General features: G+C 60.0%; 2 protein-coding genes and 1 non-coding gene across 6 annotated transcripts; 1 reads left to right on the forward strand and 2 right to left on the reverse strand.

The window, feature by feature from the left end:
* Positions 1-1,059: 1,059 nt before the first annotated feature.
* On the reverse strand, positions 1,060-11,454 carry PCGF2 (polycomb group ring finger 2). 4 transcript variants are annotated; one of them, XM_055133047.1, is made up of 10 exons: positions 11,336-11,454; positions 5,837-5,987; positions 5,356-5,452; positions 5,056-5,111; positions 4,926-4,976; positions 4,671-4,833; positions 4,435-4,489; positions 4,249-4,344; positions 2,058-2,138; positions 1,060-1,618 (listed from the first exon to the last, which is right to left on the reverse strand). In XM_055133047.1, exons 2-10 carry the CDS (start codon positions 5,946-5,948, stop codon positions 1,241-1,243), a joined length of 1,089 nt encoding a protein of 362 aa, XP_054989022.1. In that variant the 5' UTR covers positions 5,949-5,987; positions 11,336-11,454; the 3' UTR covers positions 1,060-1,240. The 4 variants fall into 4 exon arrangements, with proteins under 4 accessions (XP_054989022.1, XP_054989021.1, XP_054989020.1 ...); XM_055133046.1 differs by lacking the exon at positions 11,336-11,454 and adding an exon at positions 9,751-9,883; XM_055133045.1 differs by lacking the exon at positions 11,336-11,454 and having other exon boundaries at positions 5,837-6,685.
* A 2,823-nt stretch (positions 11,455-14,277) lies between these two features.
* On the reverse strand, positions 14,278-14,351 carry TRNAN-GUU (transfer RNA asparagine (anticodon GUU)). The gene has a single exon. It is a non-coding gene; the product is annotated as a tRNA-Asn (tRNA).
* A 688-nt stretch (positions 14,352-15,039) lies between these two features.
* On the forward strand, positions 15,040-22,274 carry PSMB3 (proteasome 20S subunit beta 3). Its single transcript, XM_004608717.2, has 6 exons — positions 15,040-15,229; positions 15,516-15,700; positions 18,667-18,774; positions 19,766-19,943; positions 20,958-21,052; positions 22,164-22,274. The coding sequence occupies exons 1-6, from the start codon at positions 15,227-15,229 to the stop codon at positions 22,210-22,212; spliced, it is 618 nt and encodes a 205-aa protein (XP_004608774.1). The 5' UTR covers positions 15,040-15,226; the 3' UTR covers positions 22,213-22,274.
* Positions 22,275-23,496: the final 1,222 nt, after the last annotated feature.

Genomic DNA, 23,496 nt, shown 5'->3' on the forward strand with positions numbered 1-23,496 from the left:
CCTGCAACCAACTCGGGTTCATTCCAGTGGTTCCCCCACAGTGGCCATCCCGCTGTCCCTGCAGGCGGGTCCATCCCTGCCCCACCCTTTTCCAGGAAGAACGACAGGCAGGAGAGTATGCAGTGTTTATTACAGAGACAGGAGATATGAAAGCCCTGGGGTGGTTAAGTCCCAGCATCCTTAGCCGCAGGACAAGGTGTGAAGACCTAGAGCCCTGGGGTGCTTCCACCCCCAAACACTCCGCCCCTTCTTGTGAGGTGTGCACTGGAGACAGGTGGGCAGGGTCTGGCCGCAGGGGACACTCCAGTGACCTTAGCCTGGCAGGTTCTTGTGCTTTCCGTGATGCCTCTGCCCTCCTGTCTTGGCCCCAGTGGCTAGGGGTGGGGAGGGGACTGGGGGGAAGGCTACACTTCTGGCAAAGCCTGGGGACTGTGCCCATCTCAGATTAAGCCCCACTCTGCCTCTCCCCCTCCCCGCCCGGCCTCCATGCAACATCTTCCCACCAGCCCTGCAACAGACAGGGTTCCTGGGAAGGGGCAAAGCAGTTCAAATCCTGAAACGACAGTGGGATTCCAAGGGCTAAGGCGTCCATGAGACGCACTATGCAGAGGCCGAGCACAGAGGCAGGATGACCTGCTCTGCACAAGGTTCCCGCTGCCCGGGAGGTAGCAGAGGTGGCAGCCCCAGAGCCCGCTGGCCCCTTAGAGCCCAGGGTGGAGCTGCCTCTGCAGAAGGCACGGTCTGAGCGACACTCGGGACATTCAACGGGGGGAGTGGGGCACGCAGGTACGGGATACGCTGGTCACCACAGGGCTGTAGCCAGGATGGGGAGAGAATAGGGAAGACCCCACAGCACCTAGAGCCAGTTGGAGTGGTACCCCGGGAGCTGCTGGAGCCCCCCAGCATCCTATCTGCCTTGGGAGATGGGAGGACGGGGCAATCCCCCAAAAGAGAGCAGAGCCAATGATACACGATCCCCTACAAATGAACACCCCACTCCCCACACATACACACACACATATGTTGTTTCCTGTGGCATTTAAATTAATCTGACTGGTCCATAGAAAATAAGTATGTATATTTGGTTTTTCCTATGTACATATATATATAGATTTATTTATAAAACCCACCCCCCACCCCTAAGGTGGGAGGAGCTGGGGAAAGTAGAAGAGGTGGAAAAGGGGGCCCAGAAAAAAGTGGAGGGGTGAAGAGGCATGACTGGGAAGAAAAAGTGTCCCTTTCAAGTTAAGGGGGGCACAGGAGCTCCGTTGACAGTCATCTTGCGCCCCCTGCTGGTAGAGGATGGTGTCTGCAGGCAGTTTGAGGTGCCCCCATTAGCGGCTGTGGAGGCCCCACTGGCGGTGGGAGTGGGTGTGGGGGAGGTAGGGTGGGTGGCTGGGGGCCCGTGAGAGCTGGGAGAGCCATGGGAGGGGGTGGCGGGGCTGGGCAGGGAGGAGGAGGTGGCCGGCAGGGTGGCGGGGCTGGGAGCCTTGTCGCTGACCGACTCACACTCGGATGCCCCACTGGTGTTGGTGCCCTCGGAGGCTGTGGGCGCAGTGGGCAGGGACAGTCTCTTGCAGGCCGGCTGGACGCGGTACTTGAGGGGGAGAGGCCCGTTCTGCAGGGGGCGGGGAGGGTGTCAGGAGAGAGAGGCCGAGGAGGCAGCTCCTCGCCTCTCTGCCCAGTTCCCATGAGGAAGGGAGATGCCAGCTCAGCATGGCCAGACAGACTCCGCTAGAGATGCAGGGTGCACCGGGGCTGAGGGAGTGGCCCCGGGAGGCCACAGACTGGGGGAGAGACCCAGAGTCAGGGGGACTCCCCTTTCCCGCCCCCAAACTGGTGCTTGCAATCTGCCAGAGAATCCTTTTTCTCTTCTATTTGGGGGGAGGGGTGTTTAGGGAATGGGGGAGGCCTATTCCTGGCTCAGTACTGGGGGTCCCTCTCAGGGGTACTAGGGATCCGAACTGGGGCTCCCGCATGCCAAGCACATGCTCCAGCCCCTCAGGCCTCAGATGCACTGAGGTTAGAGCAGGGGCGCCCCCCAACCCCCTCCTCACCCGCCGCCAGGGGTAGATGTAGGCGATGTCCATGAGCGTGTAGTACTCCTTCAGCGGCTCGTCCTCGTACAGGACCTCCACCTGGGGCAGGAAAGCACGGACGCTGTGACTGGAGCCACACGCAGGCCTCGAGCCTCCCCAAGTTCAGGGGTGGGAGGGCACTTTGGGGTCTCTCCTTATTCTGGGCTTTTAAATATACATTTTTTTTATTGATATATATCAAAGCTTACATCACACAACTTTAACAACTTGTTAGTATCCTATAGAATGTCTTTTTTTTTTGCTTTTTGGGTCACACCTGGCAATGCACAGGGGTTACTCCTGGCTCTGCACTCAGGAACCACCCCTGGCGGTGCTCAGGGGACCATATGGGATGCTGGGAATCGAACCCGGGCCGGCCACGTGCAAGGCAAACACCCTACCGGTTGTGCTATTGCTCCATGGGCTTTTAAATATTTAAAAAAACAACAACAAAAAAACGGGAGAGGACAACACCATACCTGGTGATGCTCAGGGACTACTTGGGGATCATGCCAGGTAGTGGTCAGAGAACCATATGGGATGCCGGGGACCGAGCCCAGGTCAGCTGTGTGCAAGGCAAGTGCCCGCCCGCGCCACTGTGCTGTCTCCAGGCCCTATTCTGGGGTTTCATGGTGGATTACACTTGCCCGCTAGCGGCCCCAGTGGAACTACTGACCACGGGGTGGGAAGGGATTCTGAGGCGACACCCACATCTTTAATGCCCATGCCCCCTGCTGTCACTGACAGGCCTCCCCAGGAGCTAATGGGCAAAAGGCCCAGGCGAGAAGGATCTGGAAAAGTACTGATCTCAACTGGTGCAGGGTAGACACACCCAACTTTTATTTATTATGGTTTTGGGGCTACACCCAGCAGTGCTTTGGGCTTATTCCCAAAGGCCTTGGGGTGCTGGGGAGTTGAACCCCAGACAGCCATGTACAAGGCAATCATGTCCAAAGCAAGCAAACGCATTACCCGCTGGACTATCTCTCCGGCCCAGAATCACTCAACTATTTAAAAAAAAAAAAAAAAAAAGGTCAAAAAACAATGCATGGGGGCTGGAGCGATAGCACAGCAGGTAGGGTGTTTGCCTTGCACGCGGCCGACCCGGGTTCGAATCCCAGCATCCCATATGGTCCCCTGGGCACCGCCAGGGGTAATTCCTGAGTGCAGAGCCAGGAGTAACCCCTGTGCATCGCCAGCTGTGACCCAAAAAGCAAAAAAAAAAAAAAAAAAAAAAGCATGGGTCACACTTTTTTTTTTTTTGCTTTTTGGGTCACACCCGGCGATGCACACGGGTCATTCCTGGCTCATGCACTCAGGAATTATCCCTGGCGGTGCCCAGGGGACCATATGGGATGCTGGCATTCGAACTCGGGTCGGCCGCGTGCAAGGCAAACGCCCTACCTGCTGTGCCATCACTCCAGCCCCACAGATTCTGACTGGACTGCCGTGAGTGAGTTATAATGTGAGTTGTTTGTAGCAGGCCTCATAACCAAGCCACACATCCCATGAATAGACTTGTGTTCTTTTGTGGGGGCCGGGGAAGGTCTGGGTCACATCCAGCAGTGCTCAGGCGTTGCTTAGGGAACCATATGTGGTGCCAAGGGATTTGAACTGTCCTCTCTCTGCACCCTTCATATCCCCCCCGCCCACCGCCAACCCTTATGATCCTGAGATGTGGCAGAGCTGGAGACCCTTGATATTAGAGCCCCGGACCTCAGACTGGCGTGTGCTAGAAATGGGCTATCTGGGAGATTAACCTACGTTCCAGTGAGGCCTCTGAGGGATTCCAGAGGCAGTAAAGTCTGAGAAGCAACATCCTGACACTCCTTTGCAGTTTCTTTTTTTCTTTTTGGGTCACAACAGGCAATGAACAGGGGTTACTCCTGGCTTTGCACTCAGGAATTACTCCTGGTGGTGCTCGGGGGACCATATGGGATGCTGGGAATCGAACCGGGGTCGGCCGTGTGAAAGGCAAACGCCCTCCCCCCGTTGTGCTGTCGCTCCAGCCTCCTACTTCGCAGTTTCTTCAGGACGGCGTCTCTTCAGCAGAGCCGGGCCAGGGCCTCGGTTGCACCCCACCTGGTCTCAGGGACCCTTTCCCCGGCTCCGTGGGAAGCATATGGACCCTAAGCGGCGACGTGCGGGGTGCTGGGAGGCCGGGACCCACCTTGTACTTGCTGGGCACGTCCATCTTGTTGCGCAGGAACTTGGCGAGATGCATGACGGTCATGGCTGCCGGGCACCGCAGGAAGCGCACCCCTGTCTGCAGGGGACAGGCACCCAAGGGCTGGGGTTCGTCCTGGCGCTCTCTCCCACCCTCCTCATCCCCACTCCTGGGCCAGCCCTGCCCCACCTTCTCCTTGTCCCCATCGCCATTCTCCAGGGGGCCCTTCTTCTCATCCCGGTCCCTGCAGGAGAGGAAAAGGACGAAGTGAGGGAGCGCCCCCCCCCGCCCCTCCAGCAGGAACCTCCACCCACATCTGGAAGTGCCACCCCCAGACCATTTCCTGCCAGGGGAGTGGGACCAGGTGACAGGTGCAAGGATGCCACCGCCTAGGACCCTGGAAGGCCGGGCAGGGTCAGACTTGCCTGGCGCCTTCGTAGAACTCGATGGAGAGGCTGACGATTTCGTCGTCACTCAGGGCCCCCTTCTCCTGCTCCAGGACCTCGCCGCGGTCCTCGTTGGAGCCATTGGGGACTGCGGGAGAGGAACGGGGCTGGGGCGCTGGCCTCGTGGCACGTGGGGGGGCAGCTACCACACACACAGACAGACACACAGACCCAGATGTGCGGCTTCCCAGCACGCGGAGGGGTGCCCCGCCCCCTCCCGGCGCGCACACCCACCTTCCGTCAGCGGATACGCCGCGTAGAAGTCCCGCCGCCGCTTCATCTCATCTGGAGGAGTGAAGCAGGGTGAGGAAGGGGCGAGGGGCTGGGGGGCAGGGGCTGGGGCCAGGGGAGGAGAGGGGGGCACCTTTGAAAAGCCCAGGGACCAACTTGTAGACGATGTCTTGGAGAGTTTTGTCAGACCTGGAAAACAAAACGGGGGTCTGTCAGCAGTCTCCCCGACCCCCAACTCTGACCCCCCACCTGGGGCCCACCTCCCTCCTCCCTCCTCCCTCCTGTACCCCACGGCTCAGAGAACAGCAGGGGTCAAAGGACAGCAGCGGGGCAGGACCGCAGGGGAGAGGGGCAGGGGGACAGCGGGGAGAGAAATGGGGACAGGGGCAGGGGGACAGCAGGGCGGCTGGCCAGCAGGGCTGCGCACGCCCACCTGATGCTCAGCAGTGGCCGCGTCTTGTGCACCTGCACGTCGCACATGGGGCAGTACTTGTTGGTCTCCAGGTAGCGCACGATGCAGGTCTTGCAGACTGTGGGGGAGGCGGGAGATCAGGGCCCCCCATGACTAGGAGAACCCCAGCCCTCTGCACCCAGTGGGTCCCACCAGGCCCTGATGGCAGAAGGACGACGTACGACTGTGGGTGCAGATGCGTCTCGGGTCAGGATGTCGGACCCACGGGGAGCCCCGAGTCCCAGCACCTTGCTAGACCCCTCCCAGGCCCCTGGCCCTCTGCCAACAAGGTCCCCTGAACGCAGGGGTGGCCGGAGAGACCCTCCAGTCACAGAGGTTCCGGGCTGGGGGGATGATGACACAGTTTCAGCCTGGAATCCCTGAGGCGACTTCAGCGTGACCACCTCTGGCCCGCCCTCCCAGGCCGCCTCGCTGGGACCCTCCTGCCCTGACCCCCACTCACAGGAATGCAAACACTCCACGATGGTGGTGGCGTCGATGAAGTAGCCCCCACAGAGGGCACACATGAGATGGGGGTTCAGCTCCGTGATTTTGATCCGTGTGGTCCGATGCATGATGGCGGGGCAGGGGGCGGGGGGCTGGGGAGCGTCACCCTGGGGAATGAGAACAGGAATCAGAAACCCAGGGATCCGGAGCCGCTCGTCCACGACACGCTCTCCCGAAACCCAAGGCCCTCCTCTGGGCATCCCCCCCTAGAGCCCCAGGCCAGGCCCCGGGCAGGAGAAAGGCAGAGGTCAGAGGTGAGAGCACAGGAAGTACCCCCAAAGCCCAGAGGGTGTGCTGAGGTAGGGAAGGAAAGAGAAAGGGGTTTGAGCTTGGGGCCGAGAGCCCGTCACAAAGCTGCTCTCTGTCGGGGGTGTGGCCGCCTTCTGGGAAAGGGGGACCCCATTTGGACACTCTGCATGTGAAGTGACCCTTGCGAGCCCACTGGGTGTTGACCAGGTGGTCTCCAGGCCTGCTGCTTAGGTGAGACACAGCGGGGTCCCGCAGGGAACCCAGAGCGGGGAGCCCACACGTGCCCCCGCTCGTGGCTGGGAACCAGCGGAGGGGAGGCCCCGAGCATGTTCCAGGGTCCTCACCAGTGTCCCCTGGGGCTCGGCCACCACTCACCACCTCCCACCTGGAGAGGCCGCTGTGACCTTGCCCAGGCGGTCGGTCACACTGCAGGCTCTGGGGCCCGCCCGTGGAGCTGCGTCTCCAGCCCCACCTATCACTGCGAGACCCGGCTCCCCTGGGCGCCCCCTCCTTCCCAAGGACCTGCCTGAGGGCTGGGGCTTGGAAGGCGCCTTTACAACACCCACCCTCCTCCCTGCGCCAGAAAGATTTCTAAAGCTGCCACATTGGGTTTTCTAGGACCAGAAATTCACCGCCGGGATCAGCAGTTTCTATAGAGACCCTGGGATGAGTCTGGCTGGAGCCCGGCCAGAGACGGGGAGATGGAGCCACACAAGGGCCGACAGAGCGCACAGACCCAGCCAGAGGAAGGAAGGGGGGGTCCTGTCCCCTCAAACGGCGGCCTCACCACCCCTCCCTGCCGGGGTCCCCCCTTCACAATTACGCAGAGAGCTTGTGGGTTACTCCACTGTTTGGCTGTTTCCATGACAACCTACCCCTGGCAAGAGGCCCAGATTTCACTACAACCACCCTGAGGAGCAAACACGCCCCAATGGCTGTCTTGCCAGTGTGCAGTGTCCGGCTGACACACCGTGTGGTTGTGTGGTTGTGTGTGTGTGTGTGTGTGTGTGTGTGCTCGGTGTCACCTTGTATCCTCTGTGCCCGCCCGTGTATGAGAGAGGCCCGAGGGGCAGGCACAGCTGGAAACCAGGCCCGTGTGCTGATGGGGCAGGGCTCAGGGCTCTAACGGTGCCGGCCCCCACCTCTCCCTCACACACGTGTCTTGAGAAGCCCGCTGGGGCTTCTCCCGGTCTCAGCCACTTCCCACACTGGCTCTTTCCAAACAGGCCCCAGAGAACAGGACAGGGATTAAGGCACTGGCCTTGCATGCAGCAGGCCCGGCTCAAGCCCTGGTGCCAGCCGGTCCCCCAGGCCCTGCCAGGAGTGAGTGAGCCCTGCGCACCGTCTCGGGTGTGGCCACCAAACAAAGACGCACTCGATTCAGGTCCAGGCAGGGGTGGCCCCGACGCGCAGGAGCAGCAGGGGGAGCAGAGGGCTCTCCTCGCGCGCCCATCTGGAATCAATCAGGCTCCAAGCTCCCCTCTAGGCGCGGGGCCTGGGAGGGGGCAGCCCCCTCAGACAGGGCTGGGCATATGCTGGCATTCGGAGGGCCTGAGTTCAATCCCTGCCCCACAGGCCCCCCCCCCCGGCCGACACTGCTGAGGAGACAGCCCCCCGTCCCCCCGCCATCTCCCTCTCCCCCAAAGTCTTCCTCCTACCCCTGAAGATGGCCCTGGGGCTGGAAAGCTAGCACAACACATTGGGCACTTGCCTCACATGTGCTGACCCCGGGTTCGATCCCGTATGCCCCTCCTGCCCCCCAGCACCGTCAGGAGTGAGTCTTGAGTGTAGTGCAGAGAATAACCCCTGAGCATAGCCAGTGCCCCTCCCCCCAAACAAACAAACAAACAAGCAAACAAAGAAGCCCCTTGCAACATTCTCGGCTCCTCCAGCATCTCCAGGGGCCCAAGCCAGTACCTCTGGGGCTGCACGGATTGGCTCTCACCTGGTTACCATGGTTACCTGCAGGCAGGTGCCAAGAAAAACTGTAAACAGAAGCTCAGTACCCCACCATTGCTCCCCTCCCCTTCCCCCACCCACGAAGGCCCCCACATACCTTCCTTCCTCGCCAGCTGCAACTGGCAGCTGTTTTGGGGGGCAGAAGAGAGAAGCGAGGTGACGGAGGCTCATCATGGTAGAAGAGCCAGTGGGAAGTGGAGCTCTGGGTACCATAAGGGCCAGGCCCAACTATAGCACCCCTGGGCCTGTGAGTCGTCTTCTTTCATCCCGACTCTTTCCTCCAAGGGGCCTATGTGCATGCGCCAACTACGGTCCGCAAGCTGGATCTCCGCTGCAGGCCGCCCAGGGGCCGGCCGGGCACGGTGCCCATTCCTCCTGCCATTCAAGCCTGGCAGGCTTCACCCCCCTCCAAGTGCCCCACTGAGAGGGACCACCCTGAATCTCCTCTCCTGGAAGAGAAGAAATCTCTTTCTTCACTTTCCCCTGCAGGGTCCACCGGGGAATGCAGCCTCTGCGCTCCCTCCAGCCCTGGAGGACACACCTGCCTCCCTAGAACACCTCCAAGTCTTGGGGAAAGGCACGCAGGGCTCGGGGAAGGTCACGTGCACATCCAGAAACCGCGGAGGTAAAGCAGTCTTCAAAAGCATCTCGTCCAAGCCTCGCAAGCTGGGTGAAAGGAGCCCAGGAGGAACTGACTTGGCCAGAAGGATAGTACTGATAAGGCACTTGCCTTGCACGAAGCTGACCTGGGTTCAATCCCTGGCATCCCATAAGGTCCCCTGAGCACCTGAGCGCAGAGCCAGGAGTAAACCCTAAGCACTGCCAAGTGTGCCCCAAGACAAAAACCAAAGCAAACACCAAAAGGAGTGACTTGTCTAAGAGGCCGTGTAACAACAGACAGAAGCTGCACCTGCTCCCCACTGACCCCCACCGCAGTGTTCTTCACCTTGTCACCCAGAGACGGAAGCCGCTGACTCCCATCCCAGTGCTCCTCACCTTGTCACCCTGACAAGCTGCCTCCCCATCAAAGGACGCCAAGGACTGGTTGAGGCAGGCTGCAGGCAGGAGAGGATGCCCGCCAATAACACACTATCTCCCCCTAAAGACAGAAGAAGAGGCAGCGGCTCCAGTGTACAAGAGGGAAACTGAGGCTCCATGGAGGTAGTGAGCCAGAGGGCACTATTCCGAAAAGCCATGCCCCCCAGCTGTGTTGTTGCAACTGTGAAGGGATCCCCCCTCCTGTCCAGCCCCCCAGCAGCAGCAGGGAGGTGGGGGGGGGTACTGCAGTCATCCTAGGGACCTCTACCTTGATCCCTGACTCTGGGTTAAAGATGTGCTCCTGGGGTCCTCTCGTTCCCTAACAGTCCATCATCCAGGCCTGCTCCACCTCTCACGGCTCTGATCAAAGACAAGACCCCCAAAACACACACAGCTTCACAGCCACCACATGCACACTGAGACACACCCCTTCCACCTCTCCATACCCCCCCACCACCCCCCAGACGCTTGGCCAGAGACACACGCAGACGCCCTGGCCAGACACAACCCGTCACGCTGACAGCCGGCCCCATGCCAGGCCCACTTGCCAGATGCACAGGCTGCCCGCCCGCTCCGGGGCAGCCCCACAGCCCTGCCTGCAGCCACCGTGGCACATACACTAACCTTTTGTGCATCCCTGGTCCACCAGGGCACATGAGAACATACGTCTTCCAGCAACAAAGGCAGTGCAGTGGCGGCAGGCAACCTCCACTCTGGGGGCCAGGGGCTGGAGGAGTGGGCCGGGCATCTGACCTCTTCCTGCTCAGGCGGCTCTCCGTTCCCATGGCAACAGCTCCATCACCCAACCAACTCCAGGGGGCAGGCCCAGGGGCACCGGAGAGCCTTCCCTGTCAGCCCATCCTTCCCCCAAGACTTCAACTTGAAGCGCTTCTAGCCACACACACATGGGGGCCGGGGGTCTGTTTCCTGCCTCATTACAAAACCAGCTCTCAGACTTCCACCCCAATCCCTGCCCCATGCCAAAGAGGGGAACCCCAGGGAAAATCTCCCCACCAAAAAAAAAAACAAAACCTGGAACAGAACTGGCTTTATGCTCAGTATCCAAGTCCTGACACCTTGGAGAGTGGAGAGCGGAGGGAGGAGGGGGAAGGAGAGTTTCAGGAACGGACAGAAAGTGCAGGAGGCCCCCAGGAGGAGGCCCAGCTGCCTCCCACACACACCCTGAGTCAGGGACCCCCGGAGAGACTGAGGCAGCGGAGGTGGGGGGTTCCCTGGGAGACAAAGAGCAGGGGGATGCAGCAAGCCCCCCCCACTTTTACAGTCCATTTCCCCACCCACAGGCCTCCTTCCCCACCTCCAGCCATCAGGAGCAATTCTGGGCAGATGGGGACCCACGGGATGGGGAGGGGGTGGAGGCTGGACGGAACAGGGTGTCAGGTTGGTCAAGGTTTCACCCTGAGAACTAGCAGCAGGAGGGTCTGGGGAAGGTGGGTTAACTGGACAGTGCTGGTAAAGGGCCGCCCCAGCCTTCCCACCGGGGGCAAAAGCTCCAGAAATCTCCCAGCTCGCTCCCCCTCCGGAATCAGAGGATCAAGGGCACCAAGAGCGGCGGCGGCTCCTATCTTCCCGAGAGCCAAACTTTCGGCGGGGCCCATGGAGGGGTGCGCAGGGGGGAGGCTCTGCCGAGGTGGGGGACGGGGGCCCGCCGCCCGGAACCGGGATGGTGGGGGGAGGTGGCCGAGGACTAGGGGCCAGGCAGGAAAGGGCGCCCCCGTCCGGACCCCGGAGTCTCCCTGCCCCGAGTGCCCCGCGCGCCGCGCCGCCTGCAGCCCCCCCAGGGGTCCGGAGGGGCAGAGCGCGACCCCTCCCCAAGACCCCAGCCGGGCGATCGGGCAACACCAGGGGCTTGCTCTGTCTCCTGGGAAGAGCTGGGCTTGGGGGGGGCAGAGCCCTACCCCAGCGCCGAGTCCCTGAGACCCTCCCCCCCGGCGCTCCGAGGGGTTGCGGCACAAAGAGGAGGTGGTCGCGGGAGACGCCGAATCATTCTAGGGGGGAATCCACTTCGGCCATCTTGGAAGGCAGGAAAGGGAAAAGGGGAGAGAAAAAGGGAGAGCGAAAGGCGGCCGGGGCGAGCCGGGCCGGGGCCGCGCGCCGCAGGGGTCAGGGGCGGCCGGCGGGCGGCCAGCGCGGGGCCCCGGCGGCTCCGGGGCGCGGGGGGCCGGGGAGAGGGGAGCCCGCGCCCGCTTACCTGGGTTCGGGGTCCGGTGGGGCCCGGGGAGGGGGGGCGGGAGGGAGGGAGGGAAGGGAGGGGAGGGGGCCGGCAGCCGCGCGGCTCGCCCCGGCGGCGGGAGGGGAGCGACCTGCGGTAAGAAAGGAGTTTGTGCGAGCGGCGCGGGTGGGAGGGGGCGGGGCGGGGAGGGGCCGCGCGGGGGGGGGGGCACAAAATGGCTTTTTTCCTCCAGACTAGAGTAGGCCCGCCCACTACTCACCCACGTGACCTCATTCCTTCGGGGTGTTTGCCGAGAGGGGAGAGGAAAGGGGGCGCAGCGAACGCGGCGGTTCCCCCACCATACGTCGCCCCCCGCCCCCCATGAAAATTCCCAACGACTAGGACGGGGGCCTCTCACCCTTCCCGGATGACCCCGGAGAATGAGTCCTCGCCGGGCCGTCGCCCTCCTCCACGGGCTCGGTGCGCGCCCCCCACCCCGGCCACCACCGCGGCCCCTCGGCTGGGCTCCCGCCGGACGCCCGAACGCGGACGGGGCTGGACTGTGGCTCGGGGCCGCGACCCCACGGCCCCGGGTGCGAGCGGGCAGCGCGCCTGCGGCCACGCGTCCCGGGTATTTTCATTCACTCTCGGCCACGCTCCCGGAACGTGAGCGACGGCAGGTCCGGCGAGCCTGGCCACGCTCCCGGCCTGCTCCCCACGGCGCGGCGGGGGTCCCGCGCGCGCCCCTCGGGTGCCGCCTGCCCCAACAATGGGGAAGCCACGGATGAATCGGAGGCGGCGGGCCCTGAGCGCGCGCCCCTGCCCCGGGCCGGCCTGGACCGCTGCCCGCACTGGGTGCCCGCGGAAACCGGCCGGTGCGCGCCGGCTCCACCCCGCGCCCCCCGCGCCTCCCGCCCGTCTGGCGCCGGCCAAGCCGATCGATCCCGTGTTACGGCGCGGCCAGGACAGCCTGCCTATTAGGGCGGTCGATTCGCCGATTCGCGATTCAGTATCGGGGATGGGCACTGGGTCGGTCTCCCCAAAGGGCCCGATTATCCGGCCAGAAGCGCCTTTAAGTGCGGTGGGTGGTTCCACTTAGGACTGGAGCCGACCCAGCCTTGCGCTCCCGGACGCCGCCTCCTGCCCAGCCCCGGCCCACCCGAGGCTGGGAACCAGGGGCTGGACCTTTTCAGCCTTTGGCCAGCGGCCCGAGGGAGCCCAGCTTCAGCCTTTTTGCCCGCACGGGTCGAGCGGAACGCAGGGAGGAAGAGGAAGGGCGGGAGAGATTTCCGCTCAGAGGGGGGTTTCGAGAACCCGCTGCAGAAAGGCCGAGCGGGATCCGGTCACCTGCTGACCTGTTTCTGGACGCCCGAGACCGGGAGACCGCTCCCCCAGCTCACATTCTTGGAGTGGGCACGCCCACTGACCCTAGGGCACGTGGGTTTCCTGCGCCGTGGACGCGGGCATCTGCCTCTGACCCTGCCTCAGAGAACAGCCGGATCTCCTGCCCTGCCGCTCAGTCACCTGAGATCCCGGAGCAAGAGGAACCCGGAGGAGCTTCTGGAAGATCTGGTCTCAAACACAATCCACACGGCACCCGGGGGCTTCAAAGGGGGTGAGGGGAGAGGGCAGACATTCCTTTGAGACCCCATGGTGGTGGCCCTTTAATCCTGGAGTGTCTCCCAAAGTCTTGGGGGATGCGGGGACCCCTCCACTCATTCCTCAATTTAGGAAATGCAAACCACAGATATAGACCCCTCGTTGAAGACCCCCGAGGACCCTGTAAAACTTCCTTGCAATCATACCTGTTCTAGGCGACCACTCCCCCAATGCCCTGACTTTATGCCCTGCAACTAAGGCTGGCTTTTGCCCAAGGGACTCTGTCCTCTGAGCTGCCATGGCACCACGGTGCCAGGTGAGGGTAGGTGAGCACTGGGAAGCCTTGGGGAAGAGGCTTTTGTGATGAAAATAAGTTTGGTTGGAGGTCTTTGAGTCCCATCTGGAGGAGGGACCAGTCACTGAAGGGAATTACTTGAGAGACAATATATTGTGTGACTTCTCCAACGGAAGAAAGAGGTTCTGGTGCTCGCAGTGCCTGGGACGCCCCTCCTTAGGTACATCCTCCTTAGATGCCCATCGGACTTGAAACCCCAGGAAGAAAAGATGCCCCGACATTGAGGTCATTAATCCCTTCCTACACAGAGTCCTGGGACATGAGCTCTGCTCGGAGGATAGGACTCAGTGGTATATGGCAGTGGGGGGAATGGTCATGAAATGTCTGTCTCCCTACGGAATCCTTTCTTTCTCCTCCTAAACTATGTGCTTGGTCAGTCTCCATATTCCCCATCTTCCTGCCAGCTTCTGCATGTGTGTATCTGGGAGCGTTTCAGTTGGTCATTCTGTCTCGAGGCTCCCCCTTTCCTCAGGGTCTTGCTCACCCTCACTCACCGAGGTCTGTCCCCTCTCCTTTCTGTCTGTAACAGCTGCAGTCTCCCTTTCTCACCTTCTTCTTTATCCCGGCTTAGCTTTAGCTCCACCTTTGTCTCTACTTCCCCAACAAATACATTTCGTGATTGCAACAATGTTTTTAACAGTGTTTCAGGCAGACAATAGGGAACTGTTCGAACTCCGCTCTAAATTTATTCTCAGAGCCATAAAAGGGAGGGGAGGGGGGAAGCAACCTGAAAGGAATTGCACTGTAAGACAAAAACCTCTACCTTTCCAGCAATCCAGTTTGGGCGGGGTGAAGGGGAGGTGGGGGCGGTGGAGGAGGGACCAGCTGGTGGATTGAAATCAACCCATCATGGATAGAAATTCAACGTATTCTCATCACAGTGACTCTCTGATTTGCTAAGGGGAAAAAGTGTTCTCTCTGCCAGTTCAACACAAAATTTGGATGTTTAGCGGCTGGGGTGGGAGATTAACGTTTAGGATTCCCTTTCCCTCCCTTTTAAGTAGGAGTAGGGGGGTAGAAAAACTTGCGTCCCTGGGTGGGCTCGAACCACCAACCTTTCGGTTAACAGCCGAACGCGCTAACCGATTGCGCCACAGAGACGACGGCGAGTGCCTGTGTGGCGGTGAGTTGAGTCAATGGGAGCGAGTCCGCTGCGGCGCACAGCGCAGAGTAGCAGCGGGCGCCGCGGCGGGCAGGGGAGAGTCCGGCACGCCGCTCCGACAGGATCCAGGAGGGGTGGGGGCTGCGCCCGGAATCTAAGCCGGGTCCGTGGGAGCCCGGTATGTCCCTTCTTGAAGGTGATCTGAGATGGTATTCGTGAAGTGGAATTGCTGGAAGTCCCCCTAAATACAGAATCCGTCTCGGCCTGCAAACCTACCCCGCTCAGCCGAACCCCTGCAGATGGAGCACATCCGCACGCCCTCCCGACTCCCGCTCCACGCTGCGTATCGTTAAATAAGCCCTTTAAGGGCACCTCCTAAACATCACACATCGTCTTAGGCAGGGAATAACCGGAGACTCTCATCTTGCCCGACACGCGACCACTGTAAGGATTTCTGGATTGAAAAAAAAAAAATCATAACACGCTAGTGTGAGGAATACGGTAGACAAGCACAGCTGGGGGCAGAGCCCAGCGCCTGCCGCTTCACCTGCCCACGTGCGTACAGGTCCCGCCTCCCATCCCCGCGGGCCTGCGACCCGGTCCTCCGACGTCCCGGCGTGCACCGCGCCGCCGGGCGCTTCCGCATTCACGGTGACTTTTCACTTTCCTCGGTCCCATTTAGGGTTTTGCCTTCTCAACCAAACCTCCGGTGCTGGTGATTGACGGGGCCGAGCAGCCAATAAAAATCCAGAATATACCGGAAGGGTTAGCCTCTCTGCCCAAGGAGAGCGAGCAGCGAGAGCGGTTGTGCAAGTGCGGGTCTGAGCCGCTTGGTAGTAATTACGGCGATTGTGGGTCCCAGTACACCGCAAGCATGGTGAGTTGGGGGCTTCGAGGAGCCGCGACACCCGGGACGGATTGAGGAACAGGGTGCGGGGGGGAGTCATGGAAGCTTGGCAGGCGGAGAGTGCCTGCTTAAAGGCGAGCGGACCGCGATGAGGACGGGGGTGGGGTGGCACGGGGGCACTTCCCGGACCGGAGTTTTAGGATCCAGGCGCCCTCCGGAGTGGAGGAGAACGCGTGCAGATCCATGAGGGGGCTGGGCGGGGGCTCCGGCCGAGTTTGGCCCTTGACGCTGAGCTCCCCCCGCTCTGTCTGCCCAGTCTATTATGTCCTATAACGGAGGGGCCGTCATGGCCATGAAGGGCAAGAACTGTGTGGCCATCGCTGCCGACAGGCGCTTCGGGATCCAGGCCCAGATGGTGACTACGGACTTCCAGAAGATCTTTCCCATGGGCGACCGGCTTTACATCGGCCTGGCCGGGCTTGCCACCGACGTCCAGACCGTGTAAGTTGGGAGGGTCCCCGCCCACATCCCGGCCTTATCTTGGACCATCGTTGCCTAGTACTGGAGTGACCAGGGCAGTCAGAGATGGCCCGATCCTGTGTTAGAATCAGCCCCAGTGGAACTGACGTGGCTGAACTCCCAAAGCGAAACAGCTGTATCCTAACTTTGACCTGCGTTTGCTTGGTGCCAGCTTTTCCGGTGAGTTCCATTCTTTTCCGGACAGTGCCAGATTGGTGTCCCATTTTGCAGATGAGGAAGCTTGAAGGTGACAGGAGCCCCTTGCCCGGGCCACTGGTGGATCCAGCCAGAATCTGGGCACAGGTGTCTCTCGGGCCCCAGCCGATGTTCAGTCCCTAAGCACTGTTCAGTCCCTAAGCACGGCTGAACTGCTTGGGAAAGAAGCACTTAACCCATGATGACCTGGTGCCTATTTGTCCACTAGAAAGAGGGCTTCGGAGAGATTAACTGGAGAGCTGTGGTGGTGGGCCCAGTAGTGGGGGCCCAGTGGAGGAAGGGGATGACAGGGTCACTTTCTGAGGGTTCTTGTGGCTGCCTGGATATTGGGAGGCCAGTAATCTTGCAGATTACTGGTCCGGCTCTGCATCCTTTGAACTGTTCCTCATATGTGGTGCATGGCATTACGTAGGTGATTCAGAAATGGTTTTTGTTTCTTTGCTTTTGGTTTTTGAGCAACACCTAGTGTGCTTAGGGGGCACCATCCAAGTACCAGGGTCAGGTATGGGGCTCATGCAGGTCTTGCTGTTACAGCCCTTTTAGCTGGCTTCTCAGTCAGAGATATTCTTAGGATTTCTGGTTTTTGTTTCTGTTTGGGGGCCACACCCAGTGGTGCTCAGGAATCACTCCTGGTGAACCTGAGATTATGTGGAGTGCAGGGGATCCGAATCTAGATCAGCTGCCTGCAAGGCAAACACCCTTCCAGCTGTACTATCTCTCTGGCTCAAGATAATTTCTGATTTGAGGATGTTGAACACAATGTAGGAATTAGGGATCGCCAGAGAGCTCAGCGGGACCGGGGCAGATGCCTTACCACACAGCTTGGTCCCCTGCTGGATGAGACCCTGGAACACCAACAGGTGTGGCCCACATGACTCCCTGAAACCCCGCCCCTTGCCCCTCGGAAAAAATTTAAAAAAAGGATTTGGGAAGAGGAGTTTTATATAGTTTCGGTGCCAGGCACCTCAAACCTGTGCTCTGAGGTTAGTTCTAGGGAAAACATTGTGATGTTGAATTTTGACACTAGTTTGAGGAGACAGGACATGTCAGGTAGAAACATCATGTGAACCATTGGGGTCTTGGAATTCTGTCTCAGGCCTGGTGAAGCCTGGCAGTGTTCTGGAGAGAAAGAGTAAGTCCATTCTTAACTCCCTGAGAAGAGAGGGCGGCCAGGAGCTGAGCTGGCTGTCTGGTGGGGGAGGAAGGGAGGCCAGAAAAGAGGGAGAGACTGCGGCTGGCCTTTCACCAGGTGGGAGAAACGGTCCCAGGTGGCAGGGCCGGTGGGATGCTGGTGGCCTGGGGAGCAGCAGGGCCTGGGCTTCTTCCTTAGAAGCGTGAGATGGTGATGAGATAGCGGGTGACTAACATGTTTGCTAACATGTCTGGGAGTGGGTCCGAATATTGTTTTCCTTAAGGCCCCCAGTTTCCTTAACAGAGCAGGTGGAAGTTTCTCCCAGGCCCCAGCAGCCCTGTGGGTGCTGCTGGTGGCATCAGGAGCGGGTCGCTGAGCGCTTGCCAGCATCCAGGCTGTCCTGTCCTTCAGGAGGCATTGCCCACTGGGTTCATCGGCTTGCGAGCCGCCTTTGCTCACCTTGCCTCCGTTTCCTCACCTGTGTGATGAAGCTAATGTTGTATCTGAGGCTTTCGGTGCTGGTGGCCTGTGGCTGGCTATGCTTGGGCCAGGGGTGGTGTTGCTCCGCTCCCTGCAGGGACCGGCCCCGGGCTCTGGAGAGGGCAGGGCAGGAGGTGTGGCCTGTTCCTTAGGCACCTGCCTGCCCATTAGCGCCGCTGCTGCTACTTATTAGCACACAGGAGACAGTTGCAGATTTGCAAGCGCCTTCCCACAGACCTAGACGCTATCTCATCATCGGGTGATTAAGTTTGTCCCCATTGAACCGGTGGAAAAATTCAGTGGGAGGAAGAAGGCCGAGCCCGGCCCAGCTCTCAGTTCGCTGCACTCCCAGCTGTGAGTTGCTGAGAGGCCTTGTCTGCAGGTAGGCCCCACCAAGATCGAGATGGGGCTGTGCACCTGGGGGGCGTGGGTCTCCCACGCGGTGCCAGGAATCAAACCCGGGGCCTCCTCAGGCCAGACATGCACTCTAATTCTTTGAGCCATCTCCTAGCCTAGAGCTAGGCATTATTGTTTTTGGGGGGTGGGCTTTGGAGCCACATCAGTAATGCTCAGTATTAGCTCCTGGTAATGCTCGGGGGAGCAGGTGGTATTGGGGTCCGCTGTATGACAAGCCAGTGCCTAAACCCCTCCTGTCTTGTCCCTTTGGCATCCCATATGGTCCCGTGAGCTTCTCCAGGTGTGACTCCCCCACCCCATCCCACCTCCCAAAAAGGAGATGAAGAATTCACTTTTTTTATTTTTCTGCTTTTTGGGTCACACCCAGCAATGCACAGGGGTTACTCCTGGCTCATGCACTCAGGAATTACTCCCAACAGACCATATGGGATGCTGGGAATCGAACCTGGAGTTGGTTGCACGCAAGGCAAACACCCTACCCGCTGTGCTATCTCTCCTGCTCCAAGAATTCACTTCTTAACTCTGTTTTCCTCCCTTCAAGGAAAAGTGTGGGCTAAGAGTAAGCCGAGGCGTGATCCGTACTGGTCTGCCCGGTTGCTGGGAAAGGCCCCGAGGCGTGTGGGCAGAGGCTGGCCTGGGGTCTCCCACTTCCTCCTGGGCACATTCAGTGACGACTCGCTCCTGCGCTTTTCTCCCTCCACAGTGCCCAGCGTCTCAAGTTCCGACTGAACCTGTATGAGCTGAAGGAAGGGCGGCAGATCAAGCCTTACACCCTCATGAGCATGGTCGCTAACCTCCTGTACGAGAAGCGGTGAGTGCCGGGTGCCGGGGACGCAGCCTGTGGCGGCCGGAACCAGTGCTTGGCCAAAGTTGTCATGGGATTACCTGGAGCCTAGGAATCGAGTCTGTTCATTTCTGTCCATTCTCTCTGAGGAACTGATTCCTGCCAGGTGCCAGGTCTGATGTGGACCTCTAGCATACAAAGCCTGTACTGGGCCCGTTGAGTTGGAAGATTCTTTTTTCATTTTTCAAAACTTAAAAAAATTAAAAATTTGCGTTCTGTGGGGCCGGAGCGATAGTACAGCGGGTAGGGCGTTTGCCTTGCACGCGGCCGACCCGGGTTCGATCCCCGGCATCCCATATGGTCTCCCAAGCACCACCAGGAGTAATTCCTGAGTGCAAAGCCAGGAGTAACCCCTGAGCATCACTGGGTGTGACCCAAAAAAGCAAAAAAAAAAAATTGCGTTCTGTGTCTGCATCAAAGTGTGCTCAGGACTTACTCCTGGCTCTGTGCTCAGGAATCAATCCAGGCAGGCTTGGGAGGGACCATATGTGGTCCCGGGAGTCGAACCCAGGTCGGCTGTGTGTAAGGCAGGTGCCCTACCTGCTGTAGTATTGTTCTGACCCTTTTTTTTAATCTTTAGGTTATTTATTATGTTCTGGGGGACTTTCATGAGGCACTCTGCCCACTGTATCTCTTGGCCCCTGTTTTGGGAAACTTTTGAAACCCGCTATGCAATCTCTCCTTCCCGGGATCATTTGTTTTACAAAGCCGTAGTTCAGGATTAAGCCCTTTGAGCCTGCATTTAGCACCGAGAGCTCAGAGTTCTTTCTTTGCAAGCTGAGATCTGTGGTTTGATCCCTGGCACCCAAAAGAATAGGTAGGGTGGGGGTGTGGGGAGTCTTCCCAGACCAGTTCTCCATGTGCCCCCAGGTCTGTGTGGGGGCCCCTGTGTGTCAGCATGACCAGGACAGTGCTTGTCCCTGAGTTCCGACTCTTCCCCTGCTCCCGGCCCCCACAGGTTCGGTCCCTACTACACTGAGCCCGTTATCGCTGGGCTGGACCCGAAGACCTTTCAGCCCTTCATCTGCTCTCTCGACCTCATCGGCTGCCCCATGGTGACTGATGACTTTGTGGTCAGTGGTACCTGCTCCGAACAAATGTACGGGATGTGTGAGTCGCTCTGGGAGCCGGACATGGTGAGTTGGTGGCCCAGCGTGGGCTGGGTCCCACAGCTGGCAGGGACTGGAAAGGCCCCCACTGTGGAGCCTGGGACAGTGCCGGGCAGCTCCATGTGCTGGGGTCTCTGTGCACCAGGCTGGTTCCCGGGGAGAAGAGCCCCCTCCCCCCACATCTCTTCCTGTAGGGACAGAGGCAGCTGCTCACAGCGAGTCATCTGGGCCAGCACCAGGTGATCTGTGGGGGAACCCAGCTTCTCTCAGCTTGTTTCCTTGCGGGGGGCTCATGGGGACCTGCCCTAGAGTGGCTTAGTGAGGAGACTGGGGGGACGAGAGCGCCTGTGTCGAGGCTCCCCGGAGGCGGCAGCCTGAGAGGGAGAGGAGGAAAGAAAGGGCCCGGCTGGCCTGCACTCCGGTGAGCACCCCCAGGAGTGGCGGTGACGACGGGCAGAGACTGGCCCGAGCCGCGGCAGGGCCTGGGATGCCGTGCCCAGCTGTGGGCACTTTTTCCTTGGGTCTGGTGGGCAGGTTGCTGGTGTCGCCTGCAGGAGGGTGGGGTCTTGAGTAAATGCAGTGTTGGGCGGGAGGAGCGGGGGGCTTGAGGGTGAGGTGGGAATGGGGGTGTGACTCATGGTCTGGGGGCCTTGCTTATGTGAGATCTGGGGTTCAGACCTGGCGTGGGAGAGGGGGGCTGGGGCGCTTTCGGGCTTGGGGGGGGTACACAGGCAGCGTGTTGAGATGCCTATAGGACCCCCGGAGGGCGGCGCCTTCACAGCTGATGGAGAGTCCAGCGTGGCTGCGGCCTTCCAGAGGGGGACAGAGGCTGGGCCAAGGGCCGTTACTGGGGGGGTTGGGGCCCGGAGTCTGGCTCACTCTCCTGCGTACCCTGCTTCCAGTCCTGAGGGCACTCGGGGAAGCGGCCCTGCTGCCTGGGGCGGCCAGAGCAGTGGACACTGGGCTGAGCCCAGACGAGGGCGAAGAGCCCCGCGGGAGGTGGGGCCCAGGCTGGGGGCTGACGTGTCTTCCCTGTCGCAGGACCCAGAGCACCTGTTCGAGACCATCTCACAAGCCATGCTAAACGCCGTGGACCGGGACGCCGTGTCGGGCATGGGGGTCATCGTCCACATCATGTGAGTGAGCTGGGAGATGCTGGCGCTTTGTAGGTTCCTGCCTCCCAGTGCCCTGGCCACATGGGATTGGGGAGCGGTATCTGCGGTGGGGGCTGAGACTGAGGGGCAGGGAGCCACCCAGGAGACCCTCTCATCCGAGTCCCCGCCCTGCCTGCGCACAGTAGGCAGGGTGCCCCCGAGTGCCCCCCAGAGTCTCAGGGACTGGGGGCACAGAGCTCTTGGTGTGCCTAGAATCCTAGGCTGCGCCCTGACCCTCGTGCCTCTACTATGCTGTTCTGAGCCCTGGGGACAGGCCAGGTCCCCATGGGCCACCTCCTCTCTGCTCCTCCATGTTTGGGCTTAGCGCCAGCAGGGGACATGGTGGGATGCATAGGAAGTATCTCCTCCTCTGCGTCCAGGAGAAGCATAGGGAGAGCCAGCTTCGGTCACCCTGAAAATACGTTGGGGCTGAGTCAGGGAAAGGTTGGTTTGGGGGCCACTCCCAGCTACCCACAGCTCAGTGCTCGGGGCTGCCCCTGGGGTGTCGGAGATCAAACCTGCGCGTCCTGCATGCGAAGCCTCCAGCGCACTGAGCCATCTCTTGGCCAGCACAGAATTCTCTTTTCCTTTTCCTTTTTAAAATTTTGCAATTTGTGGGGGTAGGGGGTTTTGGAAGCCCTAGTGGGATTCGGGGGCTACTCCTGCCTCTGGACTCAGGAGTGACCCTAGTGGTCCAGGGAACTGAATGCAGGGCTGGGATTGAACTTCCGGTCCCTCACGAGCAAGACAGACTCCTTCAGCCCCTGTTACTTCGCCTCTGCTCCAGGATTCTGTTTCGTTCTAGTCTAAACTGTGTATTTACAACAGTGTTAATGTTGATGGCCTGGCGGAATCCTCTGCCCACGGCTCTGTCCTGTTCCCTGGGGTGAAGGCGGCATGCGGATTCCTCTGACTGTTCTCTGAGCCCTTTCCTTGGAGGGCGTCAGCGTCCAGCCCTCAAGGATCTTGATGGGCTCTTGATGGTCCCCCTCAGTTCACTGCTTCCCCCAGGCGGGGGGGCCTGTGCTTAGCAGAGCAGCCCCTGGTCTCAGCCTGGGTGGGTGGAGACCTTTGTGACTCTCTCCCTCTGCAGCGAGAAGGACAAAATCACTACCAGGACACTGAAGGCCCGGATGGACTAACCTGCTCTTCCCGGAGACCACTCCTTCCCCCGTTTTTTTTTCTAATAAAAGTTTCCCTTTCACTCCTGCTGCTTTCTTTTGCCCGTCGGTCCCCGTCTCTAGCGCAGCAGCTGCTCCGAATAGCTGTTGGGTAAAGCCCGGGCTCCAGGGCTCCTTCGTGACACCCCTCAGGTCAGGCCCGTACTCAGACCCTTCCCTGTGCTGCTCTCTGCACGGCTGCTTGACACGTTCCAGATGGGGGTTGTTGGGTTTTTTTTTGTTTTGAAAGGGCGGGGCTGTTGGCTTGGGGGCCATAGCCAGCAACGCTCATGACTCACTCTTTTTTTTTTTTTTTTTTTTTTTTTGCTTTTTGGGTCACACCCGGCGATGCACAAGGGTTACTCCTGGCTCTGCACTCAGGAATTACTCCTGGCGGTGCTCAGTGGACCATATGGGATGCTGGGAATCGAACCCGGGTTGGCCGCATGCAAGGCAAACGCCCTACCCGCTGGGCTATCACTCTGGTCCCCTCATGGCTCAGTCTTTTTTTTTTTTTGGTTTTTGGGTCACACCTGGCGATGCACAGGGGTTACTCCTGGCTCTGCACTCAGGAATCACCCCTGGCGGTGCTCAGGGGACCATATGGGATGCTGGGATTTGAACCCGGGTTGGCCACGTGCAAGGCAAACGTCCTACCTGCTATGCTATCACTCCAGCCCCATGGCTCAGTCTTGATGGGGCTCGGGGGACTATCAGGATGCCAGAGATCGAACCTGGGTCAGCTGCGTGCGTGCAGGGCGAGTACTGCGCCCGCTGTGCTGTCGCTGCGGCCCCCAGCACTTTCCTCTTTTACAAACACCTGCGTTGTTCTGTCCGCTCTCCCCTTCCCTTTGCCCTGTCACTGCTGTTGCCAACTGTGTGCTCCCCGAGCCCAGTCCTGCTTCCGTTGCAGCCTGCACACTTACTCGAGGCACACAGATTGTGATCGTGTTTGCGAGGGACACAAATATGCACACGTGCTCCGGAGGTCGTGGTTCCTGGCTCTGGTGTGCTCACCAGGGGTCACACCCCGCAGCTCGCAAACAGCAGAGTGGCCAGCATCACTCTGAGCACGTTTGGGTCACGGGGATCCAAACCCGTGGCCATTCTCTCAGGGCGGGCTCTCTGCTCCTCATACTGTTCCCTCAGGGTCACTTGCACGAATGGAGCAAAGGGGTAAACCCATGGTCCTTTCCGCTCTAAAGCCTTTGCCATTCAGCTGTTCCTGGGAAACCCTTTCATCTTGTTTCAGTTGGGAATTTAATC

Source organism: Sorex araneus, chromosome 3 (genome assembly GCF_027595985.1).
Source record: "Sorex araneus isolate mSorAra2 chromosome 3, mSorAra2.pri, whole genome shotgun sequence".
In the NCBI taxonomy this organism is placed as follows: Eukaryota; Metazoa; Chordata; class Mammalia; order Eulipotyphla; family Soricidae; genus Sorex; species Sorex araneus.